General features: G+C 51.3%; 1 protein-coding gene across 1 annotated transcript; it reads left to right on the top strand.

Annotated features, from left to right (window-relative positions):
• Window positions 1-1,716: 1,716 nt before the first annotated feature.
• Window positions 1,717-15,175, top strand: Metrnl (meteorin like, glial cell differentiation regulator). Its single transcript, XM_075989716.1, has 4 exons — window positions 1,717-2,139; window positions 6,982-7,367; window positions 13,615-13,674; window positions 14,629-15,175. The coding sequence occupies exons 1-4, from the start codon at window positions 1,961-1,963 to the stop codon at window positions 14,946-14,948; spliced, it is 945 nt and encodes a 314-aa protein (XP_075845831.1). The 5' UTR covers window positions 1,717-1,960; the 3' UTR covers window positions 14,949-15,175.
• The last annotated feature ends 1,667 nt before the right edge of the window (window positions 15,176-16,842 follow it).

Below are 16,842 nucleotides of genomic sequence, written 5' to 3'. Positions count from 1 at the left end.
CTGCTTCCACGATGCTATGGTTTGAATCATGACAAGCCATACAGTCCTTCCAAGATGGATGGTTAAATGCGAATAGTGTATTTAGCTCTAGAGAGCCCCTGGAAAGAGGAACTGCTATATCGAAAGTGGCTGGAGTTTGCATATGCAATTGGCAAGTTCCTTTCCTCACCGGCTTGGGATTATCACTTGGCTCATAGAATTCTGTACACTGGAACTCTGTAGTGACGGGGCAAAGCCCTTACTCTAAGGGCCCTGGAGTTGGTGGAGTAGACCCCTAAGTGCTGAATACACAAGTGTGTCCCTGAAGCATCAAAGAGGGCCTTGAATTTCAGGGTGACATCACTCTATATGTTATGCGGGGTTTCAGTTCTGGGTTTTAGTGGAGTAGAAAGACCTGTTCAATTGTAGGACTGTTCTACACTGATTCTTGAAGTCTTTTCTAGCTCTGCAGGCTTTTCACCTTTTCTGAGCTCTCGTTAGTGGCTTTGAATCCACAGGTGGTGCTGGCTCTTCCTCTGTCCTCAAGACTCGTAAGTCTCAGTATGATAACCATCCAATAAACTAAACTTTTAGTTCTCTCCTCGTGAGCAGGGGCATTCTACAATCTCCCCTCTCCACCAATCTCTTGAAATCCCTCCTGAAATGCATCCACGCCAATTTCTTCCATCATTTGATGTTTTGGGGGCTTTGGAGCTCAGGTGAGCAAACAGAGGCCGCTAAAAGCGCCTGCATCATCACCTTCTCCTTGGCTTTTCTGAATCAAGTTCCAGGCCAGAGAGAGTGTCTCCCCACCTCCCCATTTCTGTTCTGCTCCTGTATCACTCTCCCGAGAAATGTTAGGATCTTCATATGATATCCACAGAAGGAAGACGCTGGAAGAACAGCCCTCCTTCATTGCCAGATTGGGCTCTCAGATGGTTATTTTGTGTTTCTGTGGGAGAGATGTTTGGAGACCATTTGAGCTGTCAATCCTGGGAGTAGGAGGGGAAATACTATTGATACATAGAATGGGTGCCAAGATTGAAGGATGCTAAAGTCTCACACTGCCTAAGAGAGGTTCCACTGTAAAGAAGCATCCAGCCTCAAACCTCAGCTTCAAGATGATAAAGTACACATCAGACACAGAGACCACAGGTCCCTTGGAAATGTGGCCTGGCGACTGCACACCTGAGGCCTTTCTGTGGGCTGGATGCTCCAGAGCCTCACCCCGCAGAACCTGCCAACTCTTAACTAATGGCAGAGTCTCTATCTCCACCAAGGCAAATTTTGAGTTCAGGGAGGGTTAAGGGAGGGTGTCAGGAAGTCCACAAAACCACTCCTGGTAAGGTGTGAGCGTTACCGACAATGAGCCCCTTCTGCACTCCTCAAGGCCACAAGGATGCAGTCTAGCTTCTGGCAGAGTCTCAGGTTTCTTTACTCCTACAGCTTCTGAGCTCCAGCCCTAGTCCTCCTCCCGGACCATATCCCGGTCCTTCGCGAGCACCCCTCTCTGCAGCGTCTTCGTTCGCCCCACTCCGAGGTACACTTTCCTGTGTCCTGTGCCGCGAGATGCTGACCACTGTGTATGTGCTGCGTGATACCAGGGTGTTCCAGCCGGAGCAGGCAGGACGCTGGTCTGTGAGCTGGCACGCTGGGCGGAACTGCTAGCTCCGGCCGAAGGCCAGGCGGAGGCGGAGCTCGGACGAGGGCGGGGCGGCTTCGCGGTTCCGCCCCCCAGCTGAGCCAGACCGGGGGCCTGGAACTTGCCAGCTCAGAGGTTCTAGCGGCTGCCGGCGCGCTTCTTTGGTTGCAGCTTGGGCGGCTCCGGCGGCTCCTGTGGTGGGCAGCCAGGGGCGAGCAGGGATGGGCTGCGGACGCGCGACGTGATCAACCGGCACGCAGAACCACGCCGCCGGCCGCACTGGCTCTAGAGTCTACTAAGTGGGTGCCGGCGCGCGCCGGACGCAGACCCGGCCACAGCATGCGGGGTGCGGCGTGGGCGGCCCGAAGGCGAGCGGGGCAACAGTGGCCTCGGTCCCCCGGCTCTGGGCCCGGCCCGCCCCCGCTGCTGCTGCCGCCGCGGCCGCTGCTGCTGCTGCTACTGCTGCTGGGCGGCGCGAGCGCGCAGTACTCCAGTGACCTGTGCAGCTGGAAGGGGAGGTGAGTCTTGCCGGCTATTCCAGCGTGGACTGCTTGGACCTGGCTCAGAGCCCTCGGCTGCGAGATGCAGAGCTGCTGGAGGCGGCAGGGTAGGAGCCGCGGTGCTGGCCAAGTTCGGTGACCCCCCCGCCCTAGCCCTGGTTTCAGAACAAAAGAGTTGGCTGCTTTTGGGTCGCGTCTCGGTGACGCCCACTCTCCGTGCGCGTATCTCTGCCATAGTGGGTTTCCTTAGCTCCGCCGGCTTAGGGTTCGGGGCTCCATCGGTTGGGATTTCTGACTCCTGGTGAAGGTTTGGTCCTGTGCACATCGAGAGGGACAGCTGTGGCGCGGAGAGCACGGAGCCAAACGCGACCTGTATAGACCTCAGCACCAGTCGCGTCTGTGGGACAACGAGACTGGGTCGACACCTGTCTGCGGACGAAATGCAGTAGAGTAGAGCCCCGCGCCCGCTCGGTGAAGGTCAAGCCGCCCTTGGTAGGCGGACGCGGGGTTCCCGTGACACCTCCCCTCTGGTCCCCATCAACGGTGACAGCCGAAGACTTTCTGTTGTTGTTTTAACTGAAGTGTGACGTGTGGAAAGGAGCGCAAGTCACAAGTGTGCGCGGGCGGGGTGCCTGAGGAGTCGTAGCTGCCCTGGACACTGAGGGCGCGCCAGGCGCAGCGGCCGGCCCCCTGTCTTTGCAGAGCCAGTTTTATACACTGCAAGTTGCCAATTCAGCGGTTTGCCCAGCGCGCTGCGCAGATGCGTGTCTCCGATGAAAACGTGGGCTAGGGTCAGCAGCAGGGGTCTGGTGTGGCTCATACCATGGGCAGGGCGCCTGCGCAGGCCTGTGGCGGTACACGTTCTGGTCGGATGCACAGACAACAGTGTAGAGGGTTCATGCGGGCAGTGTGTGTGATGGGTGATTTTGGTGAAGAGGGTTTTCTAAGGCATCCTGGATGTTGAGCGGTGCCCAGGCTCTGTGTAAACAGGACACCCATAGTTATCTTGTACACTTAACAGTGCCTAACTTTCCGAGGAAACCACGGAGACCTCAGTCAACCCTCATAATGACTCCTGCTGAGCGCTGCCTCCAGAGAGCTCCCGCACCTCCTTTCAGGGAGTTTTAGCTCTCTCCAGTAGAAATCCCTTCTGTCCGGCAAGAGCAGGGAGTTAGTAGAAGCTGGGCAGACAAGGGCAGATGGGGTCTGGGGGAGGACTGGCCTCGGGAATGCTGGCGCCGTCACAGGGCTGGCCATGAGCCTATGATGTTGAGCTCTTAAGGGGCTGCCCTTTTCCCGATGTTAATTAGTTCTCTGCTCACAGCCTGCATTGCTGAATCAGTGGACTCTAGCTAGCTTCAGGTCTTGGGGTGCCTTGTTCCAACAGACCAAAACCAGAAACCGAACTCCTGCCTTTGAATGAGGTTTCCAGACACTTGGTTTTTTTCCAGGTTCCCAGAAGACTGTGTGCCTGAAAGACCACCTTCTCCTGAGCCCAGGCATCTGTGGTGAGGGACTGAGCAGAGATAAACTAAGACACCTTATTTCTGCTGGCCACTCTCACATCGGTCCTTCCAATTAAGTGGAACCATATGACCACATGATTCATGTGACTGCTGGGATGGCAGCTCTTAAACTCATGTCTGGGCATTGTGAGCTCGCTCCCTGTCCTCTTGGATTCCCTCTCTCCCCTGCCCACCTTCAGAGCCAGGTTAAGGGCCTCCAAGTGTGTGTTAGCTGTGGGAAGTATCCAGTAACTGGTCACACTTATGTTTCCTCCCCATCCCCACAAACTCTTTTCTATTTTGGGATTCATTTGAGGGCCTCTTTTCCAAGGCACAGCCTGGCAGAGGACAGCTGAAGGTACCTGGTGGTTGTAGGTAGTTATGTGAGATTGGGAGAACAGGTAAGAGTCACACAGTTGTAGGTAGATATGTGGGATTGGGAGAACACTTAAGAGTCCCTTGTGTTACAGCCCTTGTCCCCACTTCACAGGTCAATATACTACTGCCCAGCATGCCAGCGTGTTTGCGACTCCACAGTGCTTATGCCTTTTTTCGCCAAGTAGTCTAGAACAAACCACTGGGTAGAGCAAGCCTCAAAATGTCGAATCCTGGCCTCTGATAGAAAGGGAGTTGCTGTCCATAGCACTGGCCACTCCGTTTAACTCATGTAGGCTGTGGGTGTTTCCAAGAAATCAAATTGGAAATTTTGAAATCTCTGTTTATTAGCTGGTGCCATAAAGGTGGACCATGAACTTTCCCACTGTTACCAGCAGGCACATGGCAGGTGTGGTTACGCCTGGGCTGCCTTGCACGGTGGGAAATGAAAGGCCGAACCTGGCAGCAGAGTCTTTAGGTTTCACTTGAACCTAAAACCTTTCTAGAGACCCTTGTCTTGTCCCAGTAGGAGCAATGCACCTGAGCAAACCCTGCTCACCTCAGCAAGTCCTCATACCAACTTGGAATTTACAGTTTGTCTCACAGGGCTGCTCAGATGGGTATTCATTGGGTGGTGACCCTCGCTGGGAGAAATTAAACAAAACATTGTGCTGGTGATATGGCTTGACGGTATAGTGCTTGTCCAGCCTATGCCAGGGTAAAAGACGTTGCGTTGTTCCTCGGGGGGCACACACGCACCCATGCACACCATTCATGCAGTTTAATCTGCGATCGGATCAGCCTTGTCAACTCTGTGGTATAGACTAGGATCAGCTCTGTCTGTATCGCAGCTTTAATAGCAGCAGTGGAATGTGACTGCTTTATTTTGTATAGCTGGTGCATCATCTATATTTCATGAAGATGATAAAGTCCTGTTGATCAATGGGCATTTTGGATGTACTTTTGTTTATGATGCTGGATATTGGAAATGGAAATTTAGGGTATTAGGTGTTCCCGTGGGAACCTGCATGGCTGGTCGTGACTTCTTCATAGATCTCTGTCTGGTCCTAGGCTGAGGGTCCCTTTACTTTGATTCCTGCTTCTCTAAATGGATTATGCACATGGCACTAGTTTTGATGTGAAATCTCTCTTGTTAACCTTAATATTTTTAGGAGTATGAGGGAAGACTCTCGCTTGGCCTGGGATGGACACTTAGTCCTTCCCTTAGCTAGTGAGACCTGAGTAGAGGTGAGCTAACAGGTACCTTGTTTCTGTGGGTACCCGGCCTTCATGTTCTTTCCAATTAAGTGGAATGCAGTGGCCAACACAATGCGTGTGGCTGCTGGGGTGGCAACCTCTAATCTGGGCATTGTGGGCTGGCCCCTCGTTCCCTTGGGTTCCTTCTGCCCTCCTGTGTTGTGGATGGAGGATAGTCTTCCTCTTTATCCACATCTGCTTCCCTGGGGTTCAGTGATCTGAGGCTCACAGAGCCTCTGTAGTGAGACCTCCACTGCTAGGGGCTTTCTATGGAAGAGAGTTGAGGTTTGTGACTGGCCTGGTGCAAGTGTCCGCTGTCCCTTGATGCTGGAGACACGTGTGTCAGCTACTCGCCATTTAGTCCAATTTTCACGCTATAATTATGCCCAAATTCCTACATAGGTGTCGGAGGAACTTGTGTGAGTTTTATTGACTGTAATTTCTAAGTTTGTTCCACATGGATGTCATGGTAGTGCTGGCTGTTGCCTGGCCCAGGGCTGTGTGGGGGGTGGGAAGCAGGTCAGGAGGGGTTCACCCACAATGCTTCTCTCTGATGTGGTCTGCGGGGTGACTTAGAGTCCTAGACTCCTGCAGTCCTTATATACAAAATGAGGTTTTGGGTGCCGGAAGCATGAGTCACGAGCAGTAAAGGTATGGCATGTGTTATGCATTTTCTCCCTGCAGGAAGGGCTTCTGGTAACTCACTCAGTCTAGGTTCTGGACAGAACCTTTTTTATTTTGCATAAAAATCCCAAGAATGTGGGTGAACCTGTCTGAGATCTGATCAGAACCAAACTCGTGTAATAGAACTCTTAGCTGAAGTCGCTGGTTTCTTTCCAAGACCACTTGTGGTTATGATGTAACCTTAGCAACAGGCTGACTTTTGCTTTTTAGTCTGTGCAGGAGAAACTACTACATTTTCAGCAGCTTCGATTTTTTTGAAAACAGCACTGCCTCTCGAGGGTGTTGCATACTACATGTCTCCTTTCTTTTGGCGTTTGTGGGGCCAGATTATTCCTTTAGGAACCGTACGACTTTGCCCATCCAAAGGTCCTCTTGCCCTTAGACTTCTCCCCAACCCCTACCCCAGGGATGTTCCCTTATAATGAACCGTGCTTAAATGGCCCTTGGGTTTGTTTTCTTAAAATATGACTGGTGATATGACAATTCAGGTTTGAAAATGAATAAAAAAAATGGTCAGATCACTGACTTAAGGAAAATCGAAATTTCTTATTTCCTGTGCCTAACTCCTCCAGCTGGTTTGTAAGTTGCTCTCTGGAGTATGTGATTACATATGTAGTACATGCATGGCATCTCTGCATGCAAGGTTTATCCTTATCTTCCACTCCCTTGACTGATTTGAAGCCTTAGCTGATGCAGTGGTCCTGCTAGTCTGCTTTCTTCCTTGTTTTGGAAAACCTAGAGCATCCTTGCTATAACTTCCTGGTGCCATTTCCTTGGCTAGGGAACCAGCTAAGACTCTGGTGCCCTGTGGTGCAGTATGGGGAGTAGCTAGGGTCTGGGGAGCCAGCATGGCTTGTACCATCAGAGCTTTGACCTGACTCCGCTTGGCTCTTGGAGTAGGTTCAGTGGAAGATAAGAGCGGTGGGTACCTGAACATGTCAAGTGAGTGTGAATGACCCCTGAGTGAGACTTGTATGTGGGTTAATGCAATGGAAATCTTTGCCGTGAGGTTGCCTGACTCTGTCCCCTCTTCCCACAGTGGGCTGACCCGAGAAGCACACAGCAAGGAGGTGGAGCAGGTCTACCTGCGCTGCTCGGCAGGCTCCGTGGAGTGGATGTACCCAACTGGGGCGCTCATCGTTAACCTGCGGCCCAACACCTTCTCACCTGCCAGGAACCTCACTGTGTGCATCAAGCCTTTCAGGGACTCCTCTGGGGCCAATATTTATTTGGAAAAAACTGGAGAACTGAGACTGTTGGTACGGGACATTGGTGGTGAACCTGGCCAGGTGCAATGCTTCAACCTAGAACAGGGTGGCCTCTTTGTGGAGGCAACACCCCAGCAGGACATCAGCAGGAGGACCACAGGCTTCCAATATGAGCTGATGAGTGGGCAGAGGGGACTGGACCTGCATGTATTGTCTGGTAAGTACCCTGTTCAGGGCTAGCATGGGTTAACTAATCATTAGTCTGGCTGCCTTTTCTCAGGTAACAGTGGAGGTTTGCATAGTTACTCTGATTTTTTTTTCCTTCCCTCTCCTTTATTCACCTCTGTGAAACATTCCCGTGTCTATGGCTTCAATGTAGCATGCTTGTCCCAAGAGCCCTTTGTCGTACTAAGGGACTGCAGGGTCAAAGAGTATCGAACCTTAAAATTAATGCAGTCTTTTCAGCCAAGACCCCCTTTAAGAAGACTTCTGGTTGTGGTGTACCTTTAGGCTTCTGGAGATTCTGACATGAGGGAAGTGAGGTGGTTCCCTGAGAATGGCGTATAGTCTGATCCCTGAAGGACCCTTTACAACTCATTTGAGATGGGGGATGGGACTTCTACAAACTGGCTCGGGTTTTTATTTATTTATTTTTTTTGTTTTTCGAGACAGGGTTTCTCTGTAGCTTTGGTGCCTGACCTGGAACTAGCTCTTGTAGACCAGGCTGGCCTCGAACTCCCAGAGATCCACCTGCCTCTGCCTCCCGAGGGCTGGGATTAAAGGCGTGCACCACCACTGCCCGGCTCTGGCTCGGGTTTTTAGTGTCTGCCATAACCTTGAAATAGTTTGGGGTGGAGAACAGAATGGTGTAAAGCTGTGATATCCCAGAGGCTTTTGTGAATGGATATTAATCAGGATTGAGAAAAATCACATAAGCTCCATCTCCACAAGATAGAGCCAGGAACCTAATGGAGAGGCTCCTGCACAGAGCTGAGGTGCCTGCTAGGGATGGAGGTAGATGAGCCTGGGAGGCGCTCCCCACAGGGACAGAATAGCAGCCTCAGGAACCAATGCAGGGTTAGCTTTGTGACTGATGAGGTTTTGGTACGCATTTCTCCCAGACCAGGTGAATGCCAGATGAGGAGATATGTCGGCCTAATAACTGAAGCTCTGGGCTTGGCTTTGGTTTTGCTTTTTGCTTTGTTTTGACTCAAGCAGATGTTTTTCTGTATGTAAGGCAAATTGCATCAAGGATCGTGTGGCTTTGTGGGTGGGTAGTAGAGAGATGCCAGCATCAGAACCCTACGTTAGGGAAAGGCAGGTCTCTCCATCAGAGTCTTATTTCTTTGGTCATAAATGAGAGTGACTGATAGATCCTAAGAGCTGCCCTCTCTACTCTCTGATCCTTACTGCTTGCTGCTTCAATGTCCACACGTTAAGGCTAAGGGAAGGGTCAGTTGAGTGGCCTCAGCTTCTCCCGGGGTTTCAGGAAGGCAGTAGCCATGGCATAGGTATGTAGCTGTAGTGCTGTATTGGGTTCTCCTTGCACCTCTCAGGCCACCGGATCTCACACAAGGCAGTCAAACAGTTAAAATGTCGTGCTATTCCTGTGCCTAGGACTTTGCTGTGTTTGAGCCTCAGGGTTCCCTCGCCATCCTAGAACATACACCTGCTTGGCCCTGGATGTCTGAAATCAAACCTGAGTGACTTTCCACACCTTGCCAGTGCCAGTTACTACACAGTGACTATCAGAACTCAGGACAGGGTCTCAGACTAAGGTGGCTATTAGCTCTGGCCCAACCCTAGGATTGCCCGAAAACAGTCATAGACACCTGTATTACCTAGAGCTGGGTGCCACCCTTCCCAGGAGCACTGCCTAAGTCTCAGGGTTAAGATGGTCTCAACCTGGACATTTGGCTTGCATGGGCTATTTGTGCCTAAGGAATGGGTATGTAATGTGGAATATTAGTGCTGGCCATTGCCCTGCTCAGATTGGGGCAGCCCTCGAGGTATCTATGGCCAGTGGCAGTCTTTCCCTCTTTTGCTCTGGCCTTGGTGTGGTTTCAGAACTAAGATATAAGCAGCGTTAATGCAGTATCAGTCAGAGAAGAAAGAATGCACCTGACCTGGATGGTTGTGCCAGAGCCTGACAGGCTCTTAGATGAATCAACTTCATTTGTGCTGACTCAAGAGAATAGTGATGCCGTGGGCTGGAACCCAGATGGGCATGCATGGGAGACTGTGTGAGCGTGCAACGATGTGGAAACCTGTACGTGTGCACGTGCGCCTTGCTCCCCAGCCAGAACAGAGGGGACCTGTCACTGCTCTAGGGTAGTTCTACCAGAGCGTTTGTAGTATTTGTCCACTAGGATTGTGTAGTTGACTTGTGACTGCATCAAAACAGAAAAGACCAGGGCAGTGGGGTACAGTGCTGTTCCAGGGGCACAGATAGGTCCTAGGAGAGGTGACCCCAGCATCTGGGATGCTGGATTTGGCTGCTTGCCCTGTATCTGCTGCCCTTGTGGCCTTGCTCAGGATATCTGGGCAGTGGCACTACCTCTGACCCTTAGGGAAATCTGGCAGAATACTAAAGGCCCTACGTCTGACTGCAGATAAAACTCCATCTGGAGGCTGACCTCCCTTGGCTCAGCTATGTGAGAGAAATGACTGTGGGGTTTGTCTGGTCCAGGGAACAGGTACAGTTTGTGTGGGTTCTTGTTTCATTCCATCCTGGCAGGCTCATGACATAGGCCATTGCTGTGGAGAGGCCAAGTGAGGGGGTTGGTGCTAACAGTGGCATTTCGGACACGCAGCTGAAGAGGTGGACAGCAGGACACTTCTCATTGCCATTGATGTTACTGGCTCACAGCGCTCACAGGGTGAGCCTGCCACTTCTGAGCATGTCTGCCCATTCTTTCTAAATCCTGATTTGTTTGTTGCTCATAGGCTTGAGAAGCTATATGGAGCCCCACTGCCCACGCACCTTTGGTAGCCTCAGAATGAGGGCATGGCCCTGGCAGTGTAAGGGTTGATGGCCTTGTCTTTTTTGTTTGTTTTGTTGAGACAGGGTCTCTTTATTATGTAACTTTGGCTGTCCTGGAACTCGCTCCATAGACCAGGCTGTCCTTGAATTTACAGAGATCCACTTGCCTCTGCCTCCCGAGTGCTGGGATTAAAGGTGTGCGCCACCATGCCCAGCGATGGTCTTGAAGTGGAACGAAGCATTGTGTCCTGGAAGTCGAAGAACAAAAGGCATGTTCCTCTGGTCGGCTCCTGCCTTGGTGATTTCTCAGGCCACTGTAATTATTTTGTATCTTAGCCCTCTCCCAACCCTGGATAAAGAAGGGTGTTGTCTCCATTGACTTCCTTGCTAGGATGAAGGGTTCAGAGAACCCCTGGGTCTCCATCCTTCTGGTGGAACCTGGTGGTGGTGATCAGTGAAGGAGCCTAGACCTCATCTCCCAGTCTTGCTGCTCTGCTCCTGTTAAATCACAGCACCTACTATCTGTCACAAAGTGTACTAGGGACCTGAAAGATTTTTGCTTTGGAACTGTATGTGTCATCCTGGCTGTCCTCCTTAGGCAGTGTTGCCCCGACACCAGTTTCTCTGGCTTGCAAGGTCTGCAGACTTTTCTAACACCCAGCAATTCTTGCCTGTGTTTGCTTTCCCTGATTTCCTCCGCTTTTGGCAGCTATACCCAGACTGAGCCCTCGCCTGACTCTTCAGGTGTCGTCAGGAGGCTCCCTTAGATTCTTTTTCTTTATCCTCATTTGATTTCTTAGATGCACTTTCCTGCCTGGTTTCCAAAGTGGCTCCCAGGAAATGTGATGCCGGCGTCTGCGGCCAGCACAGTTTACAGCTGCTATGAACTTGATCGTTTAATAAGTGGAGGTCTTTGTCATCCACTTTGAGTTTCTGCAAAAGTGAAGCTCAGAATTAGAACAGGGGTGCCTCCAGGTGGGCTGCTAGCTAGCTCATGGCACCGGCGTGTGGAGGCTGGTACAGGTCTGCAGGCTGACTAGCCTGACAAAGGAGCATCTCCTGCAAGGAGCTGTGAGCCAGGCCAAGCACAACTGAAGGGGATGGATGGTTTCTACATGTTCTCTGAAGCTAGCACCTGAGGTCTGAGCCCTGTGATTCACAGAGAAGGAAAACTCATGGACTTGTTTTAGGCTACATCCCCAGGCCTAGGGTCCCTGCCCCTCAGTGCCTTTCCACTGCAAGTTGCTGCCCTGGTTCAACTTAGGCAACTCTCAACTCTGAGTTGTTTTAGGGTAGCTTCTGGGGACTCTTGCCTCCAACTTTCAACCCTTTCCCTAGCCTCTGCTGCCCTCTATCCTGAAGGGGACCCTCAGATAGGCTTGGTCACCAGGGTCAATACCTGCCTGTGGACACTGGTCTGGGGCCAAACAGGTGTACTTCACAGAGCATTGTACTCTGAATCTAATGTTGCCCAAAATGTTAGGCACTGAGGTCTCCTGTACTGCAGGAGTACTCCTGTACTCAGGCCCTGTCTGTGCTCCAGATCAGACCAACCCATGTCTGCCCACACCAGTATGAACCACTGGTTCCTAGTTAGTATGAGAATGAATAGGATGCTACAGAAACCACACACCTCAGCAGCTTCAGAGTTGGTGGTCAGGTAACCCCCAGTGCTGGGGACTATGATGACCCCAGCAAATATTCCAGGAAGGAAAGGAGGTGCAAGCCAACTAGGGTTGAGGGTGGACATCCAAGGGACCAGCAAACCGCAGCTTCCAGGAGTCTGGCTGCATCCAGGTCTCCTCGGCGAAGTGTCCGGACTGTAAAGCTCATGTGGAGGTGGTAGTGCTTGATTTTCTGATGGGCTACGCTGATGCCAACAGGTTGTACTTGTTCTGCGGCTTCTCCCTTTTCTGATAACTAAATAGAAGCCAAAGTGCTGGCAGGTGAGTGGGTGGGTGAGTCAGCAAGTGCTGAGGCTGGGAGGCACCCTGCCCCGCCCCCCTTTCTGGGGTAGGACCAAAGGATAGGGCCCCAGACACACCCAGCCCAAGGGTCCACAGAGAGCCCTGCTTGGCTGGGACACTGTAAACCCTAAGGCTCTGTCGCAGGCTTACTCTTTCAGAACCTCATAAAGCTTCTCTGAACTCCTGTTGGCCTGGAAACACTTGGCCTGCTTGCCCTCCGCCCACACGAGTGTTGTCTTGGTTCCCCTGGGGCCAAGTCACCAGCCAGTGCTCTGGGTCAGGCTGTGTGGCCTCCAGGCGTGTGGATAGCATGAGTTTCTTCAGGACCAAGCTCTCCTAAGACAATGGCTGCCCCAAAGTCTTTGCAAGGGAATGGCCCCAGGGAAATTTATCTACTGAGATTTCATACCTCAGGGTTTCTGTTTATTTGGAGAACTTGGCCCCAAGCAGGAAACTGAGCACGAAGTCTTGAGACATAATTCACAGCAAATAGCAAGCTTCCATCTTCCTGAATCCACTCTGAGTGCTCTGTGGAAAAGCTGCTGAGCCACAGTTTCTGTTCCACACCAAGGGAAGTGGTGCAAAGGGCAGGAGAGGGCTATCTCTGGAGAACTGGGCTGTGCAAGTAATCTACCCTTGGGGTAGCTCATTCTAAGAGTGTCTGTATCTCTGGGCTCTCTGTAAGATGTCAGACCCCAGGTTTTGAGTGCTTCAAGCCCGAGTTCTGTGAGGACGACTCGGTTTGATGGGCTTTGATAGGTAACTTGTCCCAAGTCTCGGGTGAGGCCTAGGGTAGGGTTAAACTGATGACTCCATACCCACAGCAGACAGATTTCTCCATTCACCCCCAACTCACATTAGCACCCCATTTGCAGACTCTTAGCCTTGGTTCTTGTAGGAAATGCCTGGGGAAGATGGACTGAGTGAGATTCTCCACTGGGGCTATGATCTGGGGAAGAGGGCATCATACTGCCGTAGGGAGTCTGCTTTCCAGTAGGATGCCTGTGTCATTTTAGGATGTGGATGTGGAAACTGGGGGAGGGTACCTGGTTGGGTGGTATAGGCACATGGTTTTAGTTCAGCTGGGGGTGTTTTGCATTGTGATAGTCATTTAATAACAATTTTGTTTTGTTGTTGTTTTGTTTTTAAATGAGTAGAGTTGTTGCTTATTTGGAACTACATCAACAATCTCAACACAGGAGTGGCATGGAACTCCTTTGTCTGGGCTCATGTTATTTTGGCTACAGCATGAGCCAGGACCACCAAGTGATCACTTGGAATTGGTGTCTGGCTTGAGAGAAGTTGTTCTTGTGCTTCCTGCTTTGCTGATCACCTCAGGGTAGAGTTAGAGTGGTCAGAAGTTTCACCTTGACTTTGTCTCATTCTAACATACGTCCTCAGATGTAGGGCAGGGAAGCAGGCCTTTTATCTTCTGCCGTGTCAGGGCTTGGGAGGGTCGATGACTAACCAGTGTTGTCTGGGTTGTATCATCCACCCTGTTCTTTCCTCCCCAGCCCCGTGTCGGCCATGCAGTGACACTGAGGTCCTCCTTGCCATCTGTACCAGTGACTTTGGTAAGTCTATCCTGTGGTTGTCTTTCCAGGGTCTGAGGGCTTTCCCAAGTCAGCAATGATTCGTGTGTGTGTGTGTGTGTGTGTGTGTGTGTGTGTGTGTGTGTGTGTTGGGGGGTGGTGCTGAAGCTGCCCAACCTGGCCTCACCCTGGACTCACAGGGAGCAGTGCACTGTGTGCACTAAGCGAAGTCTGCACACCATGCATGCAGGCAGAGCTTTGGTTTGCAATCTAGGTGTGTCAGTGTGTTCTCATTGTGCAAACCAGCTCACAACCTCCTGGAGACTCTGGGAGTCCATAGGTTCCCAGTAACTTTTCAGAAGTTCTCTGGGAACAGAGTTCAGAGGGCAGTCTGGTGTGTGCCTGTGCCAGCCCCAGCTCAGAGCTCTGCCCATTCTGCGTCCAGGTGGTTGGGGTTTTGGAGACCTTTCTGGGGTCAGGGATGTTTGCACAGTGCTCTTCTTGGTGATGGTCCTTGCTAAACTGCTGCCATAATAGTGGCTACCCTAAGCTCAGGCCCAGCTGGCCCTACTCAAACTCTTATTCAAAAACCAGGAACTATCACTCGGTGGGATCTTGACTCTTCGTTTCTCTACTTTCTAGGCCCTAACCAACCTTCCCAAAACAAGTCATTCTCTGTCCCTTCTCCTCACATCACTCTTGTCCTGTGAGCTGCGCTGTGAAACCTGATAGGACCCGGAACCGAGGAGCATTTTGCTTACATTTCTTGTTTTTATCTGAAGAGCATGTGGTATTTAGCTGATGCTCAGTGGAATACCTTTGTCCGACACTGTCAGTATCATGGACTGAGCTTTCCAAAGGCTGACAGTGGGTTCAGGTCCAGGTTCTAATATCTTTGATAGCCCAGGACATGCCCAGGTTGACATGTGCTATATGTGCCTGCCATTGTTGACAGTGCCCTTTAGATCTGCTGACCTCTGTCTCCTTCCTCTGCAGTTGTCCAAGGCTTCATCCAGGATGTCACGCATGTGCCAGAGCAGCAAGCTTCCGTCATCTCCCTGCGGGTGAGCAGGCTCCACCGGCAGAAGAGCAGGGTCTTCCAGCCAGCTCCCGAGGGCAGTGGCCACTGGCTGGGCCGTGTCACGACACTGCTGGAGTGTGGTGTCCGGCCAGGGCATGGAGAATTCCTCTTCACCGGACATGTGCACTTTGGGGAGGCACAGCTTGGGTGTGCCCCACGCTTTAGTGACTTTCAAAGGATGTACAGGGATGCAGAGGAGAGGGGCACAAACCCATGTGAGATTGAGATGGAGTGACCTGCAGGGTGAAATGGTACGCCACGGTTTGTGTCCTCAAGTGCGAGTCTTCAGGGTGGTAGCATGGGCCCAGCCTGGTGCTCAAGCTGGGGAGGTACATGCTGCTCTGACCCGTTGGGTCTCAGTCAAGGATGCCCTGACCCATTGGAAATGCTGTAAACTTCAAACTAAGTTATTATTTTTTGTAAAAAAGAAATGTACATAGCAAACAAGCTCTTGTGTCTGAAGATGACTTTGGTGTGCCCATTTAATGGTGTTTTTTAGAAAGTTAACTTCAGCCATTGCATTTGGGCTGGTGGGAGCTAGGTTTGGTGCGCAGTGATGGCTGGGGGGTTTCCATGGTTACCACTCACCCTGGTTATCCTTGTGATAGAAATGTATGGAACAAATACTTTTTTTATTTTCTTTTCATTTTGTTCCTGATTTTTAAAGACCATCTCTGCAGTTGGGAACTGTCCTAGACTGTAGGCTTCTTCCATTCCAGAGAATCAAGACCCGGATCTGAGCACACTGCTGTATTCATCTAATCCCATCAGATGGGTCCCTGCATTGAAGGTTCTCTGCTCAGCTGTGGCACTGCTATCCCAAGACCTCTTTCTCCCATGACAATTCTGCATGGTGCTGCCTAGCTTTAGGCACATGCTCCTCCCCTGCTCCGACCAGGCCACCTTCTGCATCTGTCCACACATTTTCCAGTACTTGTCCTTTGACTCTAGGTTTCCCCAATGCACAGAACAAATCTTGGGATACCAAGGGACCTAGCCTACTTAATGGCCCCATTTCTTCAGAGGGTGTGAGTTTTTTTCTGTGGTAAAAAAAAAAAAATCTCCACAAATTGAGGCTTAAACATCAGGCTTTAATTTGTACAATCCTGGAAGCCAGAGTGGGCATGAGCAGGACCACATTTCCACTGGAGATTCCAGGAGGGGCATTTTAGCTTCTGGTGACTCCAGGCATCCTTGGCCTTGACCATTTTACTCTGGTGTTGCTTTCCGCCACGGGACTGCTTTGTATGTTTCTGTGTCTAATTTCTGTCTTCAGAGGACTCAGGTCATCGGTTTAGGGCCCACCCTGATGACCTCATCCTCACATGATTATGACTCCATTTTCAACTAGGTCACAGAGGCTACAATGAACATCAAATCTGGAGGAGGGATACTCATCCTCGGGGCTGGAGAGATCCTCAGTGGTTAAGAGCACTTGCTACTCTACAAAGGACCTGTTTGGTTCCAGCATTCATGTTGGGTGGCTGGCAATTGTCTATAACACCAGCTCAGGGTGGTCGTTATAGCAACCTCTTCTGCCTTCACAGGCACCTGCACTTATGTGCATGAACACACACACACACTTTAAAAAGAAACAAAAAAAATTTTCACTCCAGTATAGGGAGTTTGGCGTGGGCTGCATCTCACCTCTGTGTACCAGCTCACAGGTCCTGTCCTGCTAGAGTCCTGGCTGGGACCTCATCAGTTCCTGGGAGTTGCTGCCTCCTGTGCAAGTTCTGAGAACTCAGTGGCCCTTCCCAGTTCTTGAGGCATGTTGGGGGATCCCCTCCCCCTCAGCTGTGGCCCTCAAGGGTAAACAGACCCAATCATTTTATTTATTTACCAGGTGCTTCTTCCCTTGCGGTTTCTGAGGCCAGACCAAGGAGAGACTGATATGGCCAGTGAGCACCAGGCTGGTGTGCCAGTGTAGGTGTGCACCACGCTAGCGTGTGCCAGCTCAACTTGACCTGGTATAGGTCTGCAGGTCATGACAAGAAGCAGGTGCCGATGGGTGAGGGCGTGAAGCAGCAATTTGTGATGGGCTGGGCCCTGCCATGCCTGGTGATTATGATACCTTATGTTAGCAGGACTAGGTCACACAGAAGCCATGCCCAGTCGAGCCCCTCCTA

The sequence above is a fragment of the Microtus pennsylvanicus genome, chromosome 11 (genome assembly GCF_037038515.1).
Source record: "Microtus pennsylvanicus isolate mMicPen1 chromosome 11, mMicPen1.hap1, whole genome shotgun sequence".
In the NCBI taxonomy this organism is placed as follows: Eukaryota; Metazoa; Chordata; class Mammalia; order Rodentia; family Cricetidae; genus Microtus; species Microtus pennsylvanicus.
Note: the sequence above shows the minus strand (reverse complement) of the source record. Positions and strands in the feature narration are given on the sequence as shown.